At 41.7% G+C, this 23,249-nt stretch overlaps 1 protein-coding gene across 1 annotated transcript in view; it reads right to left on the reverse strand.

Annotated features, from left to right (window-relative positions):
- TNS3 (tensin 3) overlaps positions 1 to 23,249 on the reverse strand; it is a 136,019-nt gene that overhangs the window by 89,041 nt on the left and 23,729 nt on the right. Inside the window, exon 11 of the mRNA XM_009895046.1 lies at positions 21,143 to 21,247. Coding sequence (XP_009893348.1) covers positions 21,143 to 21,247 — 105 coding nt within the window. The remainder of the gene's footprint in view (positions 1 to 21,142; positions 21,248 to 23,249) is intronic.

The raw sequence follows: 23,249 nt of genomic DNA on the forward strand, positions 1-23,249 counted from the left end.
AATTAACCCCCCCACACACACTAAGAGTAACTATTAGGTGACATTTTTTTCTTTTCTGTGTGCTTAGTTTTGAGTTTATAAACTAGAAAACAATACAAAACTGCTTTGTTTTGAATAGCTGAATATCCTGACACAAAATAGACTTGAACTGGAACACAGTTAAGTAAATACAAGACTAAGGCACTTGAACCATTAAGATGTCTTCCTGTCTGACTTTTGTGTTAGCCCAAACTAGGCACAGTGCTGCAAATCCTTCAAACATGCTGGTCAGCCATAACTAACTCACACCAGATGGAACATTCTACCATGCAGACTTGGCTCACCACACAGAAACGTTAAGTACAAAATCTGTAAAATTCTCAAGTACAACCATGGAAGCAATGGAAAACCTCTGTTCATTTCCCTCCCTGTACCATCATGCAGTGTCATCCAAGCACAGCAAAAAAAGTACAGACAAGATGGACAGACTGCCAGTGGACCACTGACCTGAGGGGCTTGCACATGTGCACTCTGTAAGGTTCAGAGATAACTCTGCTCAGTACTTCTTCCACTAATAGAAAACTATCAAATTTATTCTGCATGTTGCCCAGAGTGCTGAGTAACCACAAACCATTTGGAGGTCTTCCAGCTGTGAAGCGTACAGCTTCTGTTCTGACGAGGAGACAAGAGTTCAGCTTACCAGTAGCATCTCTACTTAGAATTATCCAATTTCATTTGGAAAAAGAAAACCAACAGAAAATGAAATACAAACAACAAACCTACAGTCACATAAGTGGATTATAAATCTCAAGAATTGTTCAACTCCCCTCTTTGTTTCCATTTGAAACAAAGAAAGCTCTTCTAGAAAGTTTTTAAAACATCTATAGAATATCTCTACACATAAATTTGGTATGTGTTAAGAATTAGTACAACAGTTTTCAGCAGAAGAGGGACGGGTTTCGTTGCTTATGATCTTTGTTTCCTGTTTACCTATTAAGTATGCAAACTAGATCACCTGGGTGCTTCTTTTGGACTTTGGATCAGATACACCAGCTTCCCAATATTCAGGAGTTTGTTGGGGGCTGTTTTGTTTTTTCAAATTCTGAACAATTTACATTTCTTAGAGACTGTTCCGCTTCATACTGCATTTACATATCTGTACTAAGTTTGGACTTAAACTACTTCAGGATCCTGAGATGTCTTTTAAGTAAATTTAAAAGCATCTTTTTCTAATAAACGTAGAAGTTTAGTGAACTCTCAAATGATCCCATTGCTGGCCAAGGCTTTTAATTAATTACTAAAATCCCAGTTTTAATCTGAACTGTGGTTCATAGTGAACACTAAGAAGAGATTGTAAAAAGTTTCATGTTTCTCTGAATAGTTAGCATTAACTGGCAAGCATCAAGGAAGGATGTAGGAATGTTTTAGACAAGTAAATCAGATGAAAGGAAGAAAAATTTTGCTACAGGAATTTCTCCCTCCCCTAACCTGTCATGTACATGAATGAAAATGTCTTTTTTGCAAGCAGAGCTTTCAGAAAATACTTAGAAGTATAGATCTCTACTACTCTGAAGAATGGCATCTGTACTCATTAGAAGCCTGATTGATAGAGACACTACTGGGAACAACTAGAGTCTTTCTGGGACTTCTCATGGGGTTTGGATCAGGATGGCCCAACACAAAACTTGGTTAGAATAGCTGCAGCAAACTTAAAGAGACTGAAAGGTTCATGGCCAGGAGAGGAAAGCTTGCACACATGAGTCTAGGTATGTTCATGAGTCTGTATATGGCAACATCTCATTTTTATGGGGAAACCCAGTAAATCTGATCTGAAGCTTCAGCAGTAGTAACCATGCTTTTGCTACAGTATGGTCCCTGTTAAAAATAAAATCCCTGAAATTTGAGATTCTCTTAAGATGACTAGAACCACTTCGTATAAGCAACTGATGACTCTAAGATGTATGGGTTTCCCAATTACTACATGTGCTAATAAACACACACAACCCTGTCAGAACTGAACACAATGACAGAAGGGGTGTCTGGACACTAGCATCTCTGAAATATTTCAGCACCATAAAACTGGCAACTAGGTTTTGTGGCATTCATACTTCAAGATTGCTGGTATGCAGAATGCGGATTAAAAAGCCTGAACAGCTGTGGACGTGAGTACTATCTTACTCAGTGTCAGCCTAACCATGTTCATAAACCGAGACAACAAGCCTAGGTACACCACTTATTAAGAAGAACTTCACAGTTAAAGAAACTAATAGCTTGAAAAACTTTATACACCGGGCACGAGGAGGGGGTGTTGCCCTCTACGTCAATGACAAGCTGGAGTGCATGGAACTCTGCCTGGGGATGGATGAGGAGCCGACCAAGAGATTATGGACCAGGATTAAAAGGAGGGCAGGGACACGTGATGTTACAGTGGGAACCCACTAAAGGCCACCTGACCAGGCAGACCAAGCAGATGAGGCCCTCTATAGACAGACTAGAGCAGCCTCACGTTCACAAGCCCCGGTCCTCATGGGGAACTTCAGCCACCCTGATATCAGTTGGAAAGACAACACAGCAGGGCATAAGCAATCCAGGAGGTTCCTGGAATGTGTCGATGATAACTTCCCTCTCCAAGTGATAGAGGAACCAACAAAGACAGGTGCCATGCTGCACCTTGTTCTCACCAGCAAGGAGGGGCTGGTGGGGAACGTCACACTCAAGGGTAGCCTTGGCTACAGTGATCATGAAATTGTGGAGTTTAAGATCCTTAGGGCAGCAAGAAGAGTGGACAGCAAGTTTGCTACCCTGGACGTCAGGTGACCAGACTTTAGCCTCTTCAGGGATCTACTTGGTAGGGTATAACGGGATAAAGCCCTGGAGGGAAGAGGGACCCAAGAAAGCTGGTCAGTATTCAAGGACACCCTCCTCCAAGCTCAGGAGTGATGCATCGCAACACAGATGAAGTCAGGCAAAAATGCCAGGAGGCCTACGTGGATTAACAAGGAGCTCCTGCACAATCTCAAACAGAAAAAGGAAGCCTACAGAGGGTGGAAACAAGGACAGGTAGCCTGGGAGGAATACAGAGAAATTGTCCGAGCAGCCAGGGATCAGGTTAGGAAAGCTGAAGCCCAGATCGAATTAAATCTGGCCAGGGACATCAAGGGCAACAAGGAAACCTTCCATTGGTATATCAGTGACAAAAGGAAGACTAGGGAAAATGTGGGCCCACTCCAGAAGGACATGGCAGACCCGGTCACGCAGGACATGGAGAAGGCCAAGATACTCAACAACTTTTTTGCCTCAGTCTGCCCTGGTAAGGGCTACAGCCACACTGCCCAAGTTGCAGAAGGCAAAGGCAGGGACTGGGAGAAAGAAAAAACACCCACTGTGTAACACCAGGTTCAAGACCAGCTGAACAACCTGAGGGTGCACAAGTCCATGGGACCTGATGAGATGCATCCACGGGTCCTGAGGGAACTGGCAGATGAAGTTGCTAAGCCACTAGCCATCATATTTGAGAAGTCATGGCAGTCTGGTGAAGTTCCCAAAGACTGGAAAAGGGGAAACATAAGCCCCATTTTTAAAAAGGGAAAAAAAGAAGGCCAGTCAGTCTCACATCCATGCCTGGCAAGATCACAGAACAGATCCTCCTGGAAACTCTGCTAAGGCACACAGAAAATAACAATGTGATTGGTGGCAGCCAACATGGCTTCATTAAAGGCAAATCCTGCCTGACAAATTTGGTGTCCTTCTACGACAACATTACAGCATTGGTGGATAAGCGGAGAGCAACAGATGTCATCTACCTGGATTAACGCAAAACATTTGACACTGTTCTGCACAACATCACGGTCTCTAAATTGGGGAGACATGGATTTGACCGATGGACCACTCAGTGCACAAGGAGTTGGCTGGACAGTCGCACTCAAAGAGTTGGAGTCAACAGCTCCATGTCCAAGTGACAAGCAGTGACAAGTGGTGTTCCTCAGGGACTGGTACTGTGACCAGTACTGTTTAACATCTTTGTTGGTGACACGGACAGTGGGACAAGTTTGCTGATGACACCAAGCTGTGTGGAGCAGTCGACACACTGGAGGGAAGGGATGCCATCCAGAGGGACCTGGACGGGCTGGAGAGGTGGGCCCAAGCAAACCTCATGAAGTTCAACAAGCACAAGTGCAAGGTCCTGCACGAGGGCTGGGGCGATCCCAAGCACAAATACACACTGCGTGGAGAATGGATTGAGGACAGCCCTCCTGAGGAGAGGGACTTGGGGGTGTTGGTTGATGAGAAGCTTAACATGAGCTGGCAATGTGCTCTTGCAGCCCAAAAGGCCAACTGCATCCAGGGCTGCATCAAAAGAAGTGTGGCCAGCAGGTCGAAGGAGGTGATTCTGCCCCTCTACTCCCCTCTCGAGAGACCCCACCTGAAGTCCTGCATCCAGCTTTGGAGTCCTCAGCACAACAAGGACACGGACCTGTTGGAGAGAGTCCGGAGGAGGGCAACCGAGATGATCAGAGGGCTGGAGCACCTCTCCTATGAGGACAGGCTGAGAGAGTTGGGGTTGTTCAGCTTGGAGAAGAGAAGGCTCCAGGGAAACGTTATAGCAGCCTTCCAGTATCAAAAGGGGGCCTACAAGGAAGCTGGAGAGGGACTTTTTACAAGGGCATGTAGTGAGTGATAGGATGAGGGGGAATGGCTTCACTCTGGAAGAGAGGAGATTTAGGTTAGAGATTAGGAAGAAATTTTTCACTATGAGGGTGGTGAGGCACTGGAACAGGTTGCCCAGGAAAGCTGTGGATGCCCCATCCCTGGAAGCATTCAAGGCCAGGTTGGACAGGGCTTTGAGCAACCTGGTCCAGGTGGGAAGTGTCGTTGCCCATGGCAGAAGGGTTGGAACCCGATGATCTTTAAGGTCTCTTCCAACCTAAATCATTCTATGATTATTATCTGATAAAAGTAGATTATCTAAATTGGAATGAAATGCATATACATGAGAGGAGAACCAAGAACTCGACTAAATGAGCAAACACAATTTACCGGGATTCCCAGTCCTGCACGGACCATTTAAAGTGAACCCCTGGCTATATAAAAAAGCCATTTAAGATGCACAAGGAAAATGTAATCAGTAAAGCGTGGGATCGAGATGTCCTACTTAAGTATCTTTACCTGAAAGTCTGGTCCACTGCCAAGCTTCAAAAACCCCTAAGGCAATTTCTCAAAGCAGTGGCTCCCCAAACAGAAGTTGCACTGGTCACAAGTAAGATGGTGAGCCTAACAGACACTACTTTTGATATCTGTGCTAGAACTGGAGGAGTCACATTATGTTATCTGTCTACAAGTAAAGTGAGAAATACAAACATTTGGGACCCACTGACTTCTGGCTGTGAACTTAAAGATCAATACAATATTGTTAGACTTCACAAGGAAACAACTATGATTGTGGGGGATAAAACAACTTATTTACAACTAGACTGTTTTGCTCTAGTAGGCAGCTGCCTTTTTAGAAACCTCAAATAGTCACCAAAAAATTATCATTCTGCATTATGAACAGATGAGAAAGAACGAGACTCAGAGCTAAACAAAAAGCCAGCTTCTCCTAAGGAGTCTGGGTATTTAAGTTTGCAGTTCCTGATTATGAAAACACAATGGATATTGCACAAAACAAATTAAAATTATTTTTGAATTTGCACAGTTGTAGGAAATAATTCTTAGATTAAATTTTGTTGTTTTGGTTTTTTTTTTAATATGATAAGCACTTACATGTAATTACTCAGTAACAATTAAAAAAAAAAAATTGGTGTGTGACACAAAAGAGCATTAGGACTTTACTTTTACCTCAGACTTGTGTAAGATTTGTCACTGCAAGTCCAGCAGAAAGAATACAACTTAGCTGAGGTAAAAAAAACCAAACAACTCTACCTAGAATGTTTTCCCTCCTAACTTGTTTTAAAAGGAATGTGAAATGCTGTACAAGGTAAAAATTGCAATTTTATTTTAAAATATAGCATTTTTGCCAGGGAGGAATTAAATATATGCTATCACACTTTATTGACAGAGTCAGCATTTATAGAGCACATGCATACATCAGTGATTTTACTGAAATATTATACTGGATAGCCTGAGATATGTTTCTGAGCCAGACTAACCCAGAGAATACTTAGATATGACTTATTTTAAATGGAAACAACCACCACAAATCTGTCTCCAAAGGTTCAATGATATCATGGTAGAGAACATGCAGTCAAAAGAAATACAAGATTTAGATTTTTACTTATGTGTATACATACATATAAAATACATATATGTACACTATTTTATATGTATCAGCTCTCTATATATGCACTATTCAAATACCATAAACCTTCAAAATACAAGGTTTTGAAGTTCTTCTCGTATTACTACATTTTTCTAAATCGTAATTTTGGATTACCTCTGCACTAAGACTTTCAGATTTCACTTTACTCTTGTCTTCATCCATGTTTTCCCCAAAAAAGTGATAACCAACTTAATTGCAAACCTGAAGCTATTCACACAGGCAGAGAACATTTTTGACAGAAGAAAATGCATAAACATACTAGGAAGGCAAAATTTTATTCTGTGCACCTTGCTAATGATACTGCAGAATACCATTACCACTGCACAACTCAATCCCCGCTCTCATTTTTTCCAAGGAAGCAATACCATAAAATGTGGGAGTCACACAGCTGTCAAAAACCAAGGGAAATTCACAACGGTGGAGACCTAAGTACTGCCGGAATTTAGTTAACTAAACCAAAGGGGCCCACTTTCTCTCAGCCTGATCCTCTTCCCAGGAACTGTTCCAACTCCCTGAGCTGCCCAGGCTGAAGCCTGACAAACTTCCCACACTGAATGTGAATTACACACACACACACACACACACCCCTCCCAATATCAGGGACTCTCTTATAAACGAAAGACTCGGAGCAAAGGGTATGTGCGTATCTTCACTCTCATACCTAATACACAAAGAGCAACTTGTATAAAAATTAGGACCTGAAATACCAACACATACCAAATTCAGTGGCTTCCTTCCAAGCCTGTGTTTCCTGGCACTTGCCTCCTTGAAATCCAAATACCCAGAGGCAGGCTTGTGAGTTAAAAAGAGGTTTCAGTCTTTCAGCCTTTTGACTTGTCCCCACAGCTACCCCCTGTCCATTCACCACTTGTGAAAACACATACAAATGCAAGCCAGCTAGGTAAACACATATACCACAAATTCAGCTGGAGCCGTTCTGACCCAGTCCACCTGAATGAAAAGAAGGTTGCAAATACACAAACCTTTGCACACTGTACCCTTGTTCATGTTGCAGCAGGAAACATTACAGGAGATCTGGATTCTTTTTTTTCAACCTCATAAATAAATATTTCTACCTTCAGGCAAACCTGGACAAGTCCAGAGCTGCATTCCTTCAAAGTTAAATCTTTTTATGTGTGCTTGTCTTTTTCTTTCTCCCTCCCTAACAAACACAGGCCCTCATTCCTCACAAACTCTTCCCATACATAATTCCTATAAAATACACACAGAAATACGCATGGTTCGTATTTCCAGCTCTTGAACCACAACAAAGCTTCTTACCTCTTTACTAGGCACGATGAGGAACTTCCTGCAATAGTCAATCTTTGGCTCATTTAAATTAACTAATATTCTCTAAGCAAAACCCTGCACAGAGCAAAGCCAGAGTTAGGGCAAAAACCCCAGTTCAAAAAGGCAAGAAATGTCTCTACTCCTGCTGTTTCAGCCGTGGTTGCTGTTCCTGCTCCTGGAGGTAAATGGTCTCGCTAAAGAAGCATGAGACTTGTATCAGCCAGAAAAAGCAAATGAAAATGTAAACACGAGGGAGGAGCCTGAGGGGACAATCAGGTTCAATGAAATCTGAACTCCTGGAGCAAAGAAGGAGTGGAAATGTGTTGGCTGAAAAGGTAATTCAGTCTACAAGCTTTTTCCTTACAGGGTTTCTTTTCTCAGTCTGTTTCAATATCCAAATTGTGAGTTTCAGCTCCCAGATCATTTAGCCACACACTTATGATTGCTTGCTTTTAATGTCTTTTCTCTAAAATAAACAGCTTTTAGAAAGCGTTGTTCTTCCACACTGAACAATCAGGTCAGACACTCTCAACCACGTCTTCAAGAATTTGCATATTACTGGAGTTCTCAGGCAAGAAAAGTTTTCTGGAAGTCCTGCAGTGATAACACTTATTTTTACATAGCAGCTTCTGCTTGCAAGCTCCCAAACCCCAGCAGGCTTTGACTCCTTCTCTGTCTCTGGAATGAAACAGCTCAAACTAGGTGGAGTGAGCCTGTCAGTTCCTCCTTCAATAACAGCTGTATCTCAACCCATGGCAGCTCACAAACTTTTGTTCTACACGTCATTACAAATGTACACCAGCCATGCCCCTGGACAACACTGATTTTCTATTTCAGGCACTGTCAACACTTTTAACAATTTCTCAGTTGAACAAAGGATAAAAGTGGCTCTCGTATCCACAAAAAACATCTACATGTTCATTGCTTATGAAAGAGTTAGAAGTTAGGTTCAAACCTCATTCAGAAAGTCCACAATTTTCTGTTCAAGTGTTGCTGTTCTTGGAAATTAGTAAATGGCTGCACATGAAACCACTCAGGACTCTGACAAAAGACACAAAACACACAATGCCAGCAGTATTTTCCCAGAACCAGAGAAATGTCTCTCTCCTCTGGGACCATGCAGGATTGCTTGTAGGCTGGAAACTTCCAGCATCTTCCTTGAAGATATGAAAAGAAACAAAAAGGTACATTCAAAACTCTTGACGCAAACAGATGAGTCTCACTTGAGATGCAAATTTAGTTTTGGTCTCACTGTGTTTTGATTCTCTGTGAGGAAAAAACCCCAACTGTATCTCTTGCTTCAGTTCCTTCATAAACCTGTATTGCATGTGCATGCTAGTGATGTTGGACCACTAGCTCTCAGCATGCTTGAACAGAGATTGTGGCTCAACACCGACAACCTGCACTAGGTTAGCTTACCAGAAGAAACCTGGACAAGGTAATAGCAGCTCTGCATAAATTAACTTATCCTATGGATAGTTTACCTGATTCATTCAGACAGATCACCATGCTGCTGAAACGCTACTGTTCTAGATAGCCTTAGTGGTGGTGCTCCACACAATCATAGCAAGAATGCTTTGGGAACTCAAGCAAGCACTGTACAACTACACCTTAAACCTATCCATGGATGTGTTCAGAGAGCTGTTCTCAAACTGTATCACTCAACCAGTTCTGCTGATGCTTCCTCTGTTACCAGTTCCAGGCTTTCTGGGACACATCACCCTTTGCAATACCGGAGTCCTTCTGGCTGCGTCCACATTCCCACATCTGAGGACTGGGTGTGCCAGTCTGGTGCAGTTCAGGTATGGGACATTCAAAATCTGTAAACTAGGCTACAATATATACCTCTACAAAGCTTTTATGCTAACTGTAGTGAGTACAGATGATAACTGGTCTGGCTCAGGGCAGAGCAAATGAACTGATCACAATGAACTGATCAAAACTTTTGGGAAAAAGGTATGGATCACCATTGTGAATCCGTATCATCTTAGACCTTTGCATTGCCCAGTTGTGGTGCTTACTACAACTTGAAGACATAAAACTCCATTTAGTGTGGCTCTCAAACTGTCGTATAAAAAGTAGGTCCTGATTTGGTAAATGGGTCCAAAGCTGCAAGATCAATTCCAGGTTCATAAACATTCATTAGGCAATCCCTTAAAACATTTCTAGAGAATTTTCAGAGAATTACAATTTGAGGCTAACAGAAAGGACTAGGAAGAAAGGAAGAAGTTATGAAGTCATCTTCTACCACTGTTTTTCCTTCCCCTGACTATTCAAGACATCCAACCAAACGCTGATGTTAATATACGCATTCCATATTAAAGAACTAGTTTTCCAACATGAAATAGCAGTAGCTAAGTCATCAGGAAGCTGTTTGGTTTGCTGTGCTTCTCAAGTCCCTGACTCTAACAGAAAAATAAAGGAGGCTGAAGGAAACAAGGCATGTATCCACAAAAGCAAAAAGTGAATAAACACTCTGAAAAGAAACCAACTGAGGGGGTTGCTGTTAGCAAAATGCTAACATTCATGACCCTCAGGTTCACCTAAGCTCTTTAAACATTGAAATTTTTGAGAAGCAAAGGAGAGGGCATCCAAGACCCTACAGAATCTTGATGCTGTGCTAATACCAATGTATATTTCCTCGCTATTCAGAAGGATCACATTTGTACTTCGATGATTTTACAAGTACTCTGCAGCAAGAAAAAACTGCTTCACAAAGCACAGCTTCTAGACCAGAAGCTTCTAGCTCAGCCACCATGGAACACAAGCAGAGACAGCGAGCACAGACTCGCTCTTAGAATACTACTGTAATGGATTGTCCCACTTTTGCTCACCTGGGATCCAAAGAAAATAATACTTGTGTCATGATCCAAAGTACAGAGAATGATATGACATATTTATTACTGTAACCCTGATATACAGGAGCTAGTATCTATTGTGTCGGTTTGATTCTACTTCTGCAAACTTTTCTCAGTCATTTAAGCACAGACTTAACTTGAAGTAGCTTGGTCCTTCAATAACTAGCAAAAGAATAACTAAAACGTCATTGTACAGAAACATCTCCACAAGTACAAAACATAAAGTAAAGCTTAAGGGCATTACAAAGTCACTGAACTACATGAAACTATTTCCTTTGATTCCTTTCAAAAACAAAGCCCATCTTCAGGAACACTCCATTAATTTGCAAATGTACACTCCAAATACTGAGGTTCAGAATTCACGATTATTCCTCCTTACAGCTGGAACAGCACATTCACCTAAGTCACAGCTTTTCTTTTACTATCCTGTTAGGCTTCCAGCAAAAATTAGTTATGCTTATTAAATGTGAAACAGCAGAAAAACACGAATGATTACACCGAATCATAGAACGGTTTAGGTTGGAAGGGACCTTAAAGATCATCGAGTTCCAACCCCCCTGCCATAGGCAGGGACACCTCCCCTCTAACCTAAATCTCCTCTCTTCCAGAGTGAAGCCATTCCCCCTCATCCTATCACTACAAGCCCCTGTAAAAAGTCCCTCTCCAGCTTCCTTGTAGGTCCCCTTTTGATACTGGAAGGCTGCTATAACGTTTCCCGGGAGCCTTCTCTTCTCCAAGCTGAACAACCCCAACTCTCTCAGCCTGTCCTCATAGGAGAGATGCTCCAGCCCTCTGATCGTCTCGGTTGCCCTCCTCCGGACTCTCTCCAACAGGTCCGTGTCCTTGTTGTGCTGAGGACTCCAAAGCTGGATGCAGGACTTCAGGTGGGGTCTCTCGAGAGGGGAGTAGAGGGGCAGAATCACCTCCTTCGACCTGCTGGCCACACTTCTTTTGATGCAGCCCTGGATGTGGTTGGCTTTTTGGGCTGCAAGCCCACATTGCCAGCTCATGTTGAGCTTCTCATCAGCCAACACCTTAAGTCCTTCTCCTCAGGAGGGCTACTCTTTCATTCTGCTCTTTTCCAAAGTCAAGAAAAAAAAACCACCAGCACATATACAAAGTGGTTTTGCAAGTATTACCACCACTTTGGAAACACATGCAAGGGGGAAAAAAATTCTCTATTTATCTTCCTATGGTTCGCTAAAGAGAACCGCTATTTGCAGAAGATGGTTGCTGCAGAAACCTTTCCAGGAACTGTCCTCTTCAGTACCTTCTCTACGTATTTCATGGCAGAAACTAACATGTATGTTCATCAGCCAGCCTGCCAGACTCACAACATAACAGACAGTTCAAGGATAATTCCAGAAGTAACACATGCCCAATTTGCTGGAAGAGCCCTCCTTCAAAAACCAACACTTATTATAGAATCAAGCCTTCCTGACCAAAGCACCGCCATAACAAAACAACACTTTGCACAAGCTGTAAGCAGAAACTCATCAGGCCTTTTTAATGAACAGAACAGGCTTGCCAATGGGGAAAGAAGGGTGAATACCACACCACAAAATCATCAGTCTTGTTATGAACGGAGTGGTGTAGTGGCTAGCTGAAACTCTGAAGCAGGACCAGGAGGACTAAGTCATTGAAAATTAATCTAGTCAAAAAAGGCTAGGTGCACAACCAGCAAAATGAGCAGTAATTACACCCAAACCCATGAACAGTCCCTCAGAACAATCTGATTACTTCAGGGATTTACCAGAAAAAGGATTGCTATTTGCTTCATGGTGGGCTAAAAAACCCAAGAAACTCCAACCACTTTCACGCTGAAGTCTATCTTTTGTTTTCTAAGTCTTCCCAGAGATTACCATTTAGGGATTATCATGAATTTGGTATCATGAATCCCGAGTTCATTCATGCACATGCATTCATCTAAGAGACAGCATGACCTCTTACGTCATGTGCAAATGGCACCATGACTGATGAAGCCCTCTATTCACATTTTCATTGGTTACTGGACTGAACACTCACATAGAAAGCACGATGCACAGCGTATGAGGACTTGGGTGCAGGCACAGAGAGGGGACTTAATTGCTTCTCTTTCTCAAGAAAGGCACAGAACAAGCACCAAATCCTAATTTTCACTGTGGCATTTTGGTTTGTTTCTTCCAGTTACACTTTCTATCTCTGATGCTGCCATGCTAATTTTACTCCCAAGCAAGTAAGGTGCTACAGGAGAAAAGTTATCCAATACCTACACCATCATGAAGGTTATTTTTGCTTGTCTAATGAAGCTAACAGGTGGGATGCCCTATTGCCTCCACAAGAGCGAGGAAGAGTTGTTCAGGAAGCAGGTGCAGGGAAGAAACACACACCTGTAGCAGAGGTTTGCCTTTCAGAACTCTTTATTCAACCTAAGCCATTAAGCAGATTGTAAGATCGGGTGAAGAAACTTCTCCTGTGGTATCTGTACATGGAAGGAGATATTAATTTGGTCATTAGTGTTTAAATTAACAATATTAGCAACCATAGACTGCAGTTGACATGACTTAAGAAACAGGCACATGCTAAAAGGGAAATGGAAGCCTGCTCAGGAACCCAAATAAACTGGGTGAAGAAAGACTTCCTTAAAAAAAGCAGTGTTACGTGGCCCTAAGATAATGGCCTTTGGGCAAAACATAGAGAATATGGGAAGGAGGAGAGAATGCTAGCCAGTCATGTGTTACCTTCCTCCGAGTTTCTACTGTCTGAATCCTCCTGTGCTGAAGAGAGAGGTCTTTTGCGCAGTCTTCTAAAAAAATCAAACTGCAAAAGGTATCTGAATGTACCATAAACAGCCATAAATATCTATTAAACCACTCAAATTTTTCCCAGTGGTCTTTGGGTCTGGAAGTGCAATAAAAGCCTTTGACAAAGGTCTAGTTACTAACATCCTTGGGGTAACAACACCGCCTATTACTGAGACAGGACAGAAATCAGCTGGAGGACATTTAAAATTCATCTTTTGAAAGCAAATAATAGCTCTGCAGTAGCTTTGACAGTATCTGATATGTGCAACCTGTGCTTCGAATCACAGAATCACAGAATGGTTAGGGTTGGAAGGGACCTCTGGAGATCATCTAGTCCACCCCCCCTGCCAGAGCAGGGTCACCTACAGCACGTTACACAGGACAGCGTCCAGGCGGGGTTTGAATGTCTCCAGAGTGGGAGACTCCACCACCTCTCTGGGCAGCCTGTTCCAGTGCTCCACTACCCTCAAAGTAAAGAAGTTCCTTCTCATGTTAAGATGGAACTTCCTATGTTCAAGTTTATGCCCATTACCCCTCGTCCTATCACTGGGCGCCACTGAAAAAAGACTGCTCCCATCCCCCTGGCATCCTCCCTTTAAGTATTTGTATGTATTAATAAGATCCCCCCTCAATCTTCTTTTCTCTAGACTAAAGAGACCCGAGTCCCTAAGCCTTTCTCCATATGAGAGATGTTCCAATCCCCTAATCATCTTCGTTGCCCTTTGCTGGCCCCTCTCCAGCAGTTCTCTGTCCTTCTTGAACTGGGGAGCCCAGAACTGGATGCAGTCCTCCAGATGCGGCCTCACCAGGGCAGAGTTGAGGGGGAGGATGACCTCCCTCGACCTGCTGGCCACACTCTTCTTGATGCACCCCAGGATGCCATTCGCCTTCTTGGCCGCCAGGGCACATTGCTGGCTCATGGTCATCCTGTTGTCCACCAGGACTCCCAGGTCCCTCTCCACAGAGCTGCTCTCCAGGAGGTCAGCCCCCAACCTGTACTGGTGGATGGGGTTATTCCTCCCCAGATGCAGCACCCTACACTTACCCTTGTTGAATTTCATCAGGTTTCTCTCTGGCCACCTCTCCAGCCTGTCCAGGTCTCGCTGTATGGCGGCACAGCCTTCGGGCGTGTCAGCCACTCCTCCCAGTTTTGTGTCATCATCAAACTTGCTGATGGTACACTCCATCCCTTCATCCAGATCATCAATGAATATGTTGAACAAGACTGGGCCCAGTACTGACCCCTGAGGGACACCACTTGTTACTAACCTCCAACTAGACTCTGCGCCACTAACCACAACCCTCTGAGCTCTATCTGTAAGCCAGTTCTCAATCCACCTCACTGTCCATTCATCTAACCCACACTTCCTAAGCTTTCCTGTGAGGATGATGTGGGAGACAATGTCGAAAGCCTTGCCAAAGTCAAGGTAGACAACATCCACTGCCCTCCCTTCATCCACCCATCCAGTCACTTCATCATAGAAGGCTATCAGATTAGTCAGACATGACTTCCCCTTGGTGAATCCATGTTGACTACTTCTGATAATCTTCTTTTCATCCAGGTGCTTTGAGATGACTCCCAGAACAAGCTGCTCCATCATCTTTCCAGGGATGGAGGTGAGGCTGACCGGCCTGTAGTTTCCCGGGTCATCCTTCTTGCCCTTTTTGAAGACTGGAGTGACATTGGCTATCCTCCAGTCCTCAGGCACCTCACCTGTCCTCCAGGACCTTTCAAAGATGATGGAGAGAGGCCCAGCAATTACTTCCCCCAGCTCCCTCAGCACACGAGGGTGCATCCCATCAGGGCCCATGGATTTGTGTATATCCAGTTTATCTAACTGATCTTTAACGTGCTCCTCGTCAACCAAGGGATAGTCTTGCTTTGCCCAGACTTTCTCTGTTACCTGCAAAGTCTGGGTCTCCCGAGGACTGGCCCAAACAGTGAAGACAGAAGCACAGACGGCATTTAGCAACTCCACCTTCTCTGCATCATCTGTCACCACAGCACCTGTCTCATTCAACAACGGGCCCACATTTTCCCTAGTTTTCCTTTTATCTCCTATATACTTAAAGAAACCCTTCCTGTTGGCCTTGACATCCCTCGCCAGGTTTCAAAATAAACCCGTGGGCTGTTAAAGACACTGATAGCCAGTGGGGAGGTGTGGAGGCAAGTGTGCCCAACCAACCTTCACAGAATGAAAGGCAGAGAAGCTACAGGAGAATATATAAATAGGGGCTGACAAAGAATTAAGGGCAAAGGAATTCACAAGAAAGAGAAACGGAAGTACAGGCAGTCAGAGGCAGGAGGCTAATGGAAAAAAACAGGGGCCTAGGGTAAATGCCTAGGAGACCTGCTTCTAATCTGTTCTTCGTTTCAGACATAAGACTTTCAATGTTTATCTTAGGTATAACCGTCCCTCTCTAACACCATTGGGGGGGTGGGGGGGCTAGTTTTATTTGAGATAAATTTAAACTCAGCAGAATTGACAAATGGTACCTAGCAAAATCAATGTCCCAATGCACATAATTCCTCACTTCATTCACTGCCTTATTGTTACACTTACATGCTTGGGTAAAAGGAAAAAAATATTTTTCAACAGAACTTGACAGGCCAAGTTCTGGAGCTCAGCTTAGCACTTAACACTCAAGACTTTCAAAAAGGTGTTCAGTGTATCTTGAGATACTCTTTAAAAATGAGCGGAAAAAAAAAAGTCACTTTGAATCAGTAAATCCTTTGAAAGTCTGGCCCAACTGCACTTAACTGTCATCTCCTAACTCACCTATCCAAAATACTCTAATAGTGGTTTTTTTGGTTAATAAAACCCCCAAAACACTGACATGGGAGATTACAGCCCAGAACAATCTTAGCTAATCAAGCACAATCTTGAAAACACCTGCATGAACTTACATTTAGACCCCAACATAATGAGCTAAAACATACTTAAGCCACAGTAGTGTTACAATCAATGCTTTATTAAAGAAGGAGGAATGAGAGAATTACCTATTACTGCACAAATAGAAATGAAACCTTGTAAACCTTTGTTTGCACTCAATATTGCTGACATAGAAAAGAAACCATTTTATATTACTTTATGTCCGACTCATTGCAAGCCTCATGATTAAGATGACTAGCCAGATTTAAATTTGAGAGATATATATAAAAGACCATACTAAACATCAAGAAATAGGAGACATTAATTGATTTTCTCTGAGGAAACTTAAGGCAGACACTCCAAGGCATTTCAGACACAGTTTCAAGCTGGCAGCATTTTATCGGGTAATTTTTTCTATTTTCTATAGATGTTTCTATTTTTACCATCAAATAAAAAGAGGGGAAATTGTTGCAGGACACCTTTTCATCCCTACCTTCTAACAGATCTCTCTTTGTCTCAAAGAATACTGCATCCAGCTGGTGACTAAAAGCTGGAATTACCATTTATTCACTATCAATTTATCCTTCAGCTTCACTCACAAGAAATGGCATCAAACCTGCTGTTTTCTTTGGTAGGCATCTGCATTCCTGTTAAGGTACAAAAGCCAAGCAGTTTTGCCTCAGCCCTTGAGTTTTGCAATACTGAAGGGGCCCTCTGGGAAAACAAGTGTTTAAATACATGAGAGGGCACCTCCCTATTGAATAGCTATTTACTTTGGGTTGAAGAGAAGAAAAAATTTCAATAAAAGTCCCATCTAATCACATGACATGGGTGCATACCGGAATGTTGGTTATTGCCTGCCTGGAGACACTTCTCAGATACTTTCCTTTATGAAAAGAAAAAGAGCAGGAGCAAACCAGTTTATAAATATTTGGCAATTTTTGACTAATTGGTGTTGATCACAGTTACAAAAGGCTAGAAAATTTGTAAAGCAACACTTTCAAGATACAGGAATTTGGATTCACTCAGCCCTACCCTATTTGGCCTGAATTAAAAACATCCTTTTGTTTCCAAAGTTGTTTCTTTTCTAATTATCAAACACTGTTAAGCAAGCAAACCCACTTTGCCAGGAAACAAACAGTAAGGTTCTGTTGAGGATAGTCAAGTTCCTGCCGAGCTGAAAGTCCTTCTCTTGTCATTTTAAGCAATTTCTAACATGTGTGCGTTATTTTCTTTTCACAGATTGTACAGCTGGCAGACAGGCAAGTGCAGAGGGATTCACTGGTTGTTAAAATAAGTGAAATGTCTTAAAATGGAACACTGAACAAGAACCAGGTGCATTTCTGTTGCCAATCCACTGAATGCAAGCTAAACCAAATTCTATTTTGTCCAACTATAACCTTTGATGCTCACCAGTTTTCTTTATGGAAAAAAAAAACCAACCCACAAACCAAAACAAAAAAAAATCCCGTATCTTGACTGAATGCTGCACACACAAATGGCAGTACAGCATCACAGTCACACACATGCCACGGTCATCGTCTTAAGACAGAGTTGTTCATTCATGGCAGACTCATTGTCTCACTGGAATAATCTTAGTGTGCTACCACGATACTTAGAATAAACCCGAGATAAAGTAATGCAAAAGGAACAAAAGCAGTCATCTTTTCTTCCAGTTATTGATATTCTCCATCAAAATGAGTTTCTGCTCTTTGGCAATACATTTAGTTTTTATTTCAATATCTCTGATTTTATTTTCAGAACACCTCCAAATCCAGGCTTGTACCAGGATCCGCTAGTGTGTTCCAGACAAACTGATGGTTCCCATACAAAAGGAGACTTGCATGTTCCGCAGGAGGGAAGTGTTTCATTTAACAATTGTATCTCTTACTCACTGTACCAAGTGATAATCCTGAAAATTACGATTGAGAACTAAAAAAAAATGAAAGAAGAAAAAAAACAAACAACCAAAACCCACACACCAAAACCACAAATAAACCCAACTGAACAAAAGACAAGTCAAACCTTTTCCATTTACCTCTTCCCTCTTGATCAGAGGGGGAGGTTTTTTTTGAGAACTAGTTGTCATTTAGTATCTAAGAGAAAGAAATATTAGTAAGTGTAAAGCATACAAAGTTTTTCAGGGAGTGGGAAGGGGTAAGGGATCACTTGTTTCTTTCAGCTTTCTGTTCCTATAGAAAATACTTCATCCTCATTTATGATGACTCCCCCTCTCCCTGCCCCAAATGCTATAATTACAAGCAGTAATTGTTTTTACTAGTTTTTAATGATAACAATAGCTACTAAACCCACATTAGTTTAGTCCATCAATTCACTTCAAACTACTCCCAAAATATTATCATGAACAATCCCAATCCCAAAATCAGTCTAAATATAAAGGAGACACATATAACCTTACAAATCAAAAGAAAGACAGACAGTGAAGTGCAGCTGAAAGTCTGTGAGCTACAATATTCAAGTTATAAGATGAAAAACATGATTATCAAGAGGAATTGGGACACATTTAAATCACTTGATATAATAGAAGATACTACTCATTTATGGCCACGGGTGGTGTATCTTTGTGGTCAACTTGCTATTTGCAGCAAATGAGCAACCTTTTGTAAATCCATACATATCTATTGTATGGTAAGTGACGCTTTAAGGCAAAAAAAAAAAAAAAAAAAAAAAAAGAGTACTCTGCAACATCAGAAGTCATTTCTGTTCCTTCCTGCTAACAAAACGTGCACAAGACTTGATGAGAACCATGACTTTAAAACCACAAGAAAACCAATGGCAACTGTCTCAGACTTCTACATGGCAGTGGGAAGACCACCTGATTTTTGTGGTTCCAAATCCTACATTTAACTGCATACTTTTAAATCAGTGTAACAGCAGTCTCTGTGCTAACATGCTGCTCAAGAAACCTAATAAAATCTTTAGTCTATTATGGAGGACCATTAGTGCAATATACAAGAGATGCTTCCCAAAGGATCTGAAGAGAAATAGTTATTTATGAGAAGAAACTCAAATCATTTATTGCTTTCCAATTGTCAAAATTCCTACACTATTAAGAATGACAGATAAGGAACTACATCCAGAGCAAATTGTCCACAGCTTGGCTGTATTCTACACAAATATACACAACCTTATTACCATCAAAGGGTTCAAGATAATTTAAAAGACAATTGCTTCTGTCTGCCAACAAACCAAGATACTTCGGGTACATTTTTCTTTTATCTTGTCCTTTCACCTTTTGTTCTTTTGGTAACATGGCCAAATAGGTGTAGAACTTCAAAACAGACATACTGCTTTCTTGTTCACTTCTAATTTTCCATTTTAACATATCAGCTTGGAAATAGCGATTCCACACACATATATCTAACAAAGCAAATCCTCTTCACTTCACAGATTTCTGCTGTAGCCTTCCTGGCCACCTTGATCTGGAATTTCATAGGCATACATTTTTGAAATTAACAAAAAGGTGCATAACTGTAACACAGGAATCATCCATCACATTCATATCTCATGTTATTCCTATTGAAATTCCTGTGGGAAAACAGGAAACAAGCTAATTGCACTTGTGAATGGCCTGTGATCATGTCTTCTACAAGACATGAGCAGCATACTGTTCTGTATCTTCCAACTGTGTGCTGCCTACACATTTATCTCTGCTTTCAAATTCCTGTACTGATGTAGTTACCTGAAATGCAAGGCACGAGGATGGGAAGTTCAAATCCATCTATCCAATCAATCTTAGCAATTAAAAAATGTTTGACATCAATGTATTGCTTACTGAGGGCTATGTATATACAAAGGAGGGGGAAAAGGATGCAGGGAAAAAAAGAAAGTTATATGGAAACATCCTGGGTAGAAATTGAGACATCTTTTTTCAGCCAAGACTCAAGTATCTCTGGTGTTGCTCCTTTTAAGAAACACTGCACAGTCTTATTCAACTATAAAACCTCTGATGAATTCCTGTGGAGTGCTCTACCTGCCCCACATAATGGTGCCAAATGGCTGCTCTGTTCCCACCCTCTATTTTCCCCTAGTTTTCTGCAGATTGGGGTCTGCTGCGGATTAGGAAATACTCCTGTACAATAGTGATGCAGTGGAAAAAAAGTCAAGTTCCCAGTACACCTCTTCCCTTAAAACCCTCACTCACGTAGTCATTAGATGGTCAATGCTGAGTTCAGACTATAAAAATCAATGGAAACTGAGCCTAGAGAGTGGCTAATTAGGTATCCTAGCTCCACTTCTCATTTCATAACAGGAGAGTTGTAAAAACAAGAACTTTGGCATCCATTCAATAGCTTTTCTCATGTTTTTACTTGCAACAGTGTCAGGCTTGCATGTGCACTAAGTTGTGCAGACACAGGCATGACATTCTGAGTCCTTACAAGAAAACTATATCCATTAAAAGCACAACATTCACTCAAGCAATGCATCAGGAAAGCACCCACACTGGAGTCAGAATCTGAAGGCAGCTACTGGAGGCTTTAATCTTCTGCATGTATCAGCAGATTACAGAAGAAAAATCTAAGAAATAAAAGGGCAATTCAGAAGCAGCTAAATTTATGAGGGGAAATATGCATATATGCACATCCTTTGCATATCCTTATGCATAACTTTACAGCCTAGTGCACCTCCTGCAACACTCCAGGTAAGAAAGTAAGTACTGAAGGCTACAAACTCACCACATCATTTTGTTGTTCTTAAAATTCTGTATTGGGATTCCAACTAGAATCTTTAGAACCAAAAAAAAAAAAAAAATTAAGCAAATTTACAAATAATAAAGTAGCTTGTGTCAACAGTTGCATCTCAGTCCAAGACAGTGCATTAACAAGAATGTCTCTTGAACAACTGCTATAGCTTTCTTTCCATTAGATCCACTAAAGCCAAACAGGGAAGGGTAAACAGCTACTTAACACATCAATGAAGTGGCATTAGGTTCAAGCAAATGAGCTCTTCTTCCTCCCTTTCAAAAGCTCTGGCACAGTTGCAAAAGGTTTTGTCTTGGTCTCATGTGACCGAATTACTCACCTTCCCCATCAGGGCTCATATTTTCATAGGAATCCCAGCGTATTAGTGGGTCTGAGGTATTGTAATCAACTATCACTCCATGGTCATTCTGAAGGTGTTCATATCCTAAAAAATAAAAATGTATGAGACCAAAAATTATCATAGCCACATTTGCAACGGTATACACACACATATGTATGTGGCCTTCTGACAGAAGTGTGCTCTGCAATACCATATTCTGAAATGTAAGAAGGAGCAATAGGGGAAGAAAGGTTATATAAACCAGCTAAAAAAAAATAAAGCTTGATTTATGTTTCATTACAGAAGGTACAAGCAGAGAATTTTATCTCAAGTATTTTGGTTATGTTGTAGCTCTGATAACTTCGATCAGTCCCTAAAACAGAACTAAGACAGATGATCCACCCAGCCCTATAGGCAGGCACAATAAAACAAATAGCTTTTCAGAATGAAACCACAAGTATCTATAAAGAGATAGTACTAAAGGAATGATAAAATAAGACTTTGTTAGAGATTATCATTCTGATATCAGAGCAACTAATTACTGAAGTTGAACAGGGAGAGCTGAAAACTGCTCCTCCATGTCCCTCCCAGTTCCCACAAAGTGCCAACTATACATTTCATCCATTCTCCAGCCCCCTGGCAGAACCTGAGACTGGGCAGCTTGCCTTCAATGTGTTTCGCTGTGCTTAAGCTGGCTCTGCCAAACATACCTGGAATTTTCAGCAGTAACCCACATTTTTGTGCCCTTAATGAGGCATAAGATAATATTCAGCTCTTAAATGTACACCATGAGGAATTTAGGTGTGGTCCAGTGACTCAAAAGCAAAGCACAGACATCAAGAACTCATGACCTTGGACTTGGCTTTGACATTGATACAAATCAAATGAGCTTTCTGCCTTTGCTCCTCTATCTAGATTAGGGAACAAAGAAATCCTCAGTTATCAACTCTTCCGCTATATCTGGAGAAGCAAGCTCTATTGTAAATTGTTCTAAAGCAGCAGAGTGATAGCCACATGCTGTGGCTTTCAAAGCCAGGTAAAATTAGAAGGACAAGAATGCTATGGTCCTGTACCTTTATATGCAGGCAGAAAAAAGTCATCTATAGAGAGTTTCTGTGATGACGTTTGTCACAAGGCAGATTTATGAAGTTTGTTACCTAAATATTTAGGTGTCTCATCTTCTTGGCAAGTGCATTCTTTCTCAAAAACTGTATTACAGTCAGTTATTTTCTGGAATACTGAGTCCAGTTTCAAGCTACACAACACAAGAAAGATATGAATACAGTGAAGCAAGTTCAGGGGAGGGCAATCAGCGTGGTCATGACCAAAGGACTTGTCCTGTGAGGAAAGGTTGAGGGACCAGGGCTTCTTCAGCCTGGAGATGAGATGGTCTTGGGGGGCGACATGACAGCAGCCCCCCAAAGGCCATGCAGGAGACAGAGCCAGGTGGGAGCAAGGCAGAAGGACTACAAGGAACAGGCATAAATTGAATCTCGAGAATTTTAGAGTCAATATAAGGAAAAAATAACTCCACTGTGATGGCATTCAGACATTGGAACAGTCCACCCATTGAGGCTGTGAAGTCTCCATGCTTGGAGGTTTTCAAGATTTTACTGGACAAAGCTCTGGGCAGCTTGGTCCAATCTCACAGAGGACCCTGCAAAAAAAAAGCAGGAGGATGGACTACAGATACTCTGCAGTTATTCTATGATTCTATCATATTTTCAGGTGTGGAAAAGTCATTTTGCAGAAATCGTAAATAAATATTTCAAGGTGAACTCTTCCTAGCCAGTTAATCACTTAGATAGCAATTAAATACAAATTTCCAATTACTTAGAACCTTACTTTCCAGCAACTTGGAGCCTGCTAAAAAACATATCTCTGATTTGCTATCTAAGGAAGGGAGACTTGAAAAAATTTTGATCTTTTTTCAGACATGTCAACTGGCCTCTCTTCAAGCATTTACTATCCAGAAATGTTTAGCACAAGCTGGACAAATTTATTTCTAAAACTGTTTTTCTTATATGGCTTTCCAACAAGCCAAGTGAGATCTTCGTGTTCAGCTGGACAGAATCCAACTTATACTGGCTGGCACAAGTTTCTAAGT

Source organism: Charadrius vociferus, unplaced genomic scaffold (genome assembly GCF_000708025.1).
Source record: "Charadrius vociferus isolate BGI_N301 unplaced genomic scaffold, ASM70802v2 scaffold101, whole genome shotgun sequence".
Lineage (NCBI taxonomy): Eukaryota > Metazoa > Chordata > Aves > Charadriiformes > Charadriidae > Charadrius > Charadrius vociferus.